Below are 5,476 nucleotides of genomic sequence, written 5' to 3'. Positions count from 1 at the left end.
GGGGGGGGGTGCGGTGCGGAGAGAAGAGCCTCATTTGATGCCCCACACAAACCCCTCTCTGTGCAGCAGGGCACACACTGGTGGGCTGACAAACAGGGAGACAAGCGCTGCCTTCAGAGGCTGAAAGCAGCAAGCCCACTCAGCTGACTCGCAAAGGGGTCCTCCCAGCGCTCCAGTCCCATGGGCCGGCCTTTCCCCCAGGCTGGGAGGCGAGCTCAGGGCTCCTTTTCCACCCCCCCGCCCCTGCCCTTCCTCCCAGCCAGGCCCTCCGGGAGCCGACGTATCCCCTGGGGCCCTACTAAGTGCTCTGTGTATCTTAGTCCACAGATTCGCACACAACCTTGACAAGGTAGTGTATTCTTTTCCTAAGGCCGCAGTAATAAACCACCACAAAGGAGGAGGCTGTGAGGGGTCGTCCCACAGCTTCTCAGTGGGCTCTCTGGGGTCACTGAGGGGCTCTCCTCCCGTCTGGCTGGCAGAAGTGTGACCCACACCCAGGGAGAGGCTAAGAGAGACCCGGGCAGAGGTGACTCCAGGCCACTTGGCATACAGGGGAATGACCGCAGGCCAGGGCCATCACTTGCTGGTCCAGACTGCCCCCCACCAGCCACTCCCTCCCTACCTCGGGTCTACAGGGCCAGAGGGGAACCTTCAAGGTCAGGGGGCTCCCCTGTGCCCTACAGGTGGGCCCGTAAGGAGGGCCAGTCTCATGGCCTCTCCACTCTGTCTCTGCCGGCCAGGCATCGTGCGCGCCTCCAGCGTCTTCCCCATCCTGAGCACCATCCTGCTCCTACTCGGCGGGCTCTGCATCGGCGCCGGCAGGTTCTACAGCCGCAAGAACAACATCGTGCTCAGCGCCGGCATCCTCTTCGTGGCCGCAGGTGAGCTGTCTGCTCGGGTCCCACTGCACGCAGTGCTCCCCCGGGGGTGGGGGGAGCAGGCAGGCAGACGGTAAAATCCCTGTGGGTAACTCACCTCAGCAGTCCGGGGGGCGGGCAGGGAGTGAGAAGCAGAAGCCCAGTGGGTATCAGGCCTCCTTCTGGGGTGATAAAATGATCAGGAACTAGATACAGGTGGTGGCTGTACTAAATGACATTGAAGTGTGCACTTTTAAGGGTTAGTTTTATGTTCTATGAACTCCACCTCAATTAAAAATAATAATAGCTAGTCCAGGTGTGCAAAATACCACAGAGGAGCGCCTTACAAGCCTGTCTCAGGGGAGCCTGGTTCAGGCGGGGGTCAGGGAGGGACGCAGAGGCACTCTCAGAAGCCAAGCCCTGAAGGAGCTGCCCACATAAAGACAGGTGAGGGGCACACGGCCAGAGAGGGTGCAGCAGTGGGGAAGCCAGCATGCCTAGGGCAGGGTGAGCGAGGAGGCGAGGGGTTAGGGTTAGGGATGAAGCCTCCCCTGCCCATCCTTACTGCCCGTGTCTCCTGGCCAAGAGACACCACTCCCTTCCCGGCGGCTCCAAAACGGCTTCACACTCGCTTGTCTGAACCCGGCTGCAGACAGCATACTATATGCCCCGCTGCTGCGGACGCGGAGAAGACCCGTCCGGTGGAGAACCCGGTGGGCCTGAGGTGCTGGTGTGGGCAGGGACTGGGGCGTCTGAGGGGCTCAGCTCGGCCACGACCTCCTCCGGCCCCCAGGGGGCCCCCAGGAGTGGGGAGAACGGTCCAGCCAAGGTCCCAGGGCTGCTTATTGGAACAGGACACCTGATTTCTTGGCCTCGTTCCAGCAGATCGATGCCAGAAATGTAAGGAAGTGCAGCAACTCTTCCCTAAATTGTCATCACAGCTCCTGGCACTGTCCTAGCAGTGGCGTTTTCCTTGCAAAGAGCCTTTTCTCTTCCACCAGCCTGTGGGGAGGAGCGGTACAGGGGAGAGGTGAGCGCGAGGCCCAACTCGCCCAGGCCCGTCCGCTCCCTGCACCTGGCCGCTGAGCCCTGATTCGGCCGGGGTGCCCTGAGGGAGGCAATGAGAACGCCAGGTGCCTGCGGCCATGCCTCCTTCCCTGCGCCCACGGGGCCTCGCCAGGTGCCTGGCCCACACAGCCCAGCGGTCATCCTCACCCCCATTGCCTCTCATGGCTTCTCTTGGAGATGGAAGGTGCCTTTCGCTTCTTTCACAGAGCTAGGGCCAGCGCAGTTCAGGATTGGGCTCAGAGCCTCTTGGCCAGGAAAGAAGACTTCCACTAACACCAGCACCAGGTGTTCTGTAGGCCAGCCCATCATCCCGGCTCCTGGGGAGGCAGGTGGTGGCCAGGTGGCTTTCCTGAAGTCACACACTGCCAAAGTCATGGCTGAGCCCAGGGCTGTCAGCCTCAAAAGCGAGGTGCCCTAGGCAGCTGCCTGTGCCCCCAGGAGGAACCACTTCAAAGGCATCTCCAGATGCTGCGACTCACCAGAGGGGCCGCAGAGACAGAGTCCCGAGACATTCAGCTAAAAACACAGGTCCTGCCAGAGTGGAGAGGACAGGCAGCCACAAAGAACAAGGGCCATGGCAGGCAAGAAGGGGATTCTCGTCCATTCCCGTTTATTCCCAGGATCATGGGCTCTGACTGTGGGCACAGAGTCACGTGCAGGGGCCAACAGTGAGGTGAGACAGGCCCATGAATAATTCCAGGTGGACTCTGATCCTCAGGAGAAGTACGGTCCAAAGGCTGGGAGAGTGAGAAGAGGACTGTCTTGTCAGGGCCCCGCCTCCTGGGGGGACTGTTAAGTGAAAAAGCAAGGGGCCAAAGAGTATTCTGCAAAGAAAAAAATGGAAGAGAGAGACAGAGAGAGAAGGACTGACTGTGGATATAGAAAGGACAGAAGAAACAAGACAACAGCTCCCTTCAGGGGAGGAACTGGGTAGCTCAAAGCCTGTGTTTTATTTTATTATTCACCAAAACTCTGTACTTTATTACTCATTCAAAATTAACTACTTTTACTTAAAAATTAGCAACCAGAACAAAGACATACCTGAGCCCTGCTCCGCCCATCAGCCCCTGCTCCGCCCACCTATCCCTGCCCCGCCCACCAGACCCTGCTCTGCCCACCTCCCTGCTCCCCCGACCAGCCCTGCTCCGCCCACCAGCCTCTGCTCTGCCCACCTATCCCTACCCCACCCACCAGCCCCTGCTCCGCCCACCTATCCATGCCCCACCCACCTCTCTGCCCCGCCCACCAGCCCCTGCCCGGTCCACCAATCCCTGCCAGGCCCACCTCCCTGCTCCGCCCACTTGCCCCGCCCTCCTCCCCCCACCCCGCCCCCGCTGAGGGTCTAACCTCTCCCTCCCGCCCCCTCTCCGGATCCACTTTCAGGCCTCAGTAATATCATCGGCATCATCGTCTACATTTCCAGCAACACGGGCGACCCCAGTGACAAGCGCGACGAAGACAAGAAAAACCATTACAACTATGGCTGGTCTTTTTACTTCGGAGCCCTGTCGTTCATTGTGGCCGAGACCGTGGGCGTCCTGGCGGTAAACATTTACATTGAGAAGAACAAGGAGCTGCGGTTTAAGACCAGACGTGAGTTCCTCAAGGCCCCCTCCTCGTCGCCCTATGCCAGGATGCCGAGCTACCGGTACCGGCGCCGGCGCTCGCGGTCCAGCTCTAGGTCCACCGAGGCCTCGCCTTCCAGGGACGCGTCGCCGGTGGGGCTGAAGATCACCGGGGCCATCCCCATGGGCGAGCTGTCCATGTACACGCTGTCCAGGGAGCCCCTCAAGGTGACCACGGCCGCCAGCTACAGCCCGGACCAGGACGCTGGCTTCCTGCAGGTGCACGGCTTCTTCCAGCAGGACCTCAGCATGCTGAGCCGGAGGACCACGCCCGTGTGAGCCCTGCCTGGCCTGTCCGCGCCAGCCTCTCCCCAGATCGGCTGCCTAGGCCCCATGGGGCCTCTGACCGCTAGGACGGACGGAGGACAGACTAAAGCCAAACCCCACCCTCCTGGGTCCCCAAATGCTTGGAGCGCTGGCTTGGAGCGAAGCCTGGGGGAGACAGGAACTGGAAGCGAAATGGCTGACTTTATCCCCAAATGTGGCTTTTGATGCCGGGGCGTCCTGAAAGCTCCCAGGAGGCCCCAGAGCACTCCGGAGGCAGCATGGCCGAACCCACCTGGGAAGCAAAACGGAGCCATTATCTCCTCTTGGGAACACATCCTGCCTGAAGAGCAGCGTTCCGGGGCCCCCTCCCTGCCCGGCTTCCTGGCCCTCTGGAGCCTTTGGTCGCTGGTCAGCTGCTTTTGGACGTGAGATTCCCGTGTCTGTGAGCCACAGGCGAGGAAGCTGAAGCTCGTCCCTGCCTCTCTGTCTGTCTGTCTGTCTCTGGCAGCCGCCAGTTGTTGAGATGGCCACGATCCTAAGGACAGAGCCTGTGACCACCTGGTGCTTTCGCCTTTGTGCTGTCCTTGGCTGCTGCCCTCGGCCTGGGGTCTCTGAGGCCTGTGGAGGTATCTGAAGGTGGGGGGCTGAGCGTAAGTTAAAGGCTTTCCTCTTCACTTCTGGAAGTTTCTGCTCACAGAAAGGGTGGAATACGCTGACTGTACTTCAGAGTCTGGAAGATTCTACGGTCAGAGGAAAGGTGGCCGAGCGGCCTCTTACTGTGTCCCTTCCCACCCCTGCCCACTGGCCTGAGGAGCAGCACTGTCTCTCCTGGGGGTCAAGCTGGGAGGGATAGACCCTCCTCCCAGGGGTTGGCAACAGGAGCCTGGACTTTGTGCAAGAAAGGGAGACTTGAGGGTGAACAGCGAGGAAAAGCCCCATTTCCCGGGTGGTCACGCATCAGAAAAGCCAGGACACTCGTTCCCTCTTGAACAGTAGGAGCAGCCCCTGCCCCACCCTTGTGACTGTTGTTTATTCTGCCACCACCCAAAAGCATCGGCGAGGAAGTGCGGAAGCAGCAGCTAAGTGGACGTCCCGGCCCCGGGAAGGGAGGCTGGCAGGTTCCACGGCTGGTGTTTTTCTAGCTGTTTCTCCCCTAGAAGCGAGCAGAGAACCCGGAAGTCTGTCGGTCTCAGAGGATCGCTTTCTGGAGCCGACCCTCTTTTATACAAATGCGGGCTTTCTAATGACAAACCCTTTCTTACTTTTTGAAACTTGGCGATGGCTCTAGAGCAGTTGTCCGTGATCCCAGTAGCTGTCGTACTTAGAAGTGACGAGCAAACTCTTACCTCAGCCGCCTGCTCACGGACCCCTGGGGCGGACTCGGCCCCAGGAGTTCAGTCTGGGTCACGTTCACTGCTCTCCTCTGCCGCCCCCAGAGGGTGCCCCAACCTGTCCCGCCCCGGTGACCGCGTGCCAGGGCCCCTCCGCTTGCTCGAAACCCTTCCCCTGTGTCGAGGTTGGCTTTGTGTGCTCCGTCCAAGCATGTGCGGCCGCAAGTGCTGGAGTGTCCGGGCTCGGCCCGCCCCCACCCTCCTTCTCCAGGCCCTGACACCGTCTCACCAGGCTGGAAGGACAGGGCGAGATCTGGGGGCCCGTCCC

At 60.6% G+C, this 5,476-nt stretch overlaps 1 protein-coding gene across 1 annotated transcript in view; it reads left to right on the top strand.

Annotated features, from left to right (window-relative positions):
- Positions 1–5,440, top strand: part of CACNG4 (calcium channel, voltage-dependent, gamma subunit 4) — an 86,251-nt gene extending 80,811 nt beyond the window's left edge. The window contains exons 8-9 of the mRNA XM_010856472.1: positions 741–881; positions 3,309–5,440. Of these exons, the coding sequence (XP_010854774.1) occupies positions 741–881; positions 3,309–3,829 (662 nt within the window). The 3' untranslated portion in view covers positions 3,830–5,440. The remainder of the gene's footprint in view (positions 1–740; positions 882–3,308) is intronic.
- Positions 5,441–5,476: the final 36 nt, after the last annotated feature.

The sequence above is a fragment of the Bison bison genome, unplaced genomic scaffold (genome assembly GCF_000754665.1).
Source record: "Bison bison bison isolate TAMUID 2011002044 unplaced genomic scaffold, Bison_UMD1.0 scf7180017864371, whole genome shotgun sequence".
NCBI classification, from domain to species: domain Eukaryota; kingdom Metazoa; phylum Chordata; class Mammalia; order Artiodactyla; family Bovidae; genus Bison; species Bison bison.
The sequence above is the reverse complement of the archived record's forward strand: the minus strand, read 5'-3'. Positions and strand labels throughout refer to the sequence as shown.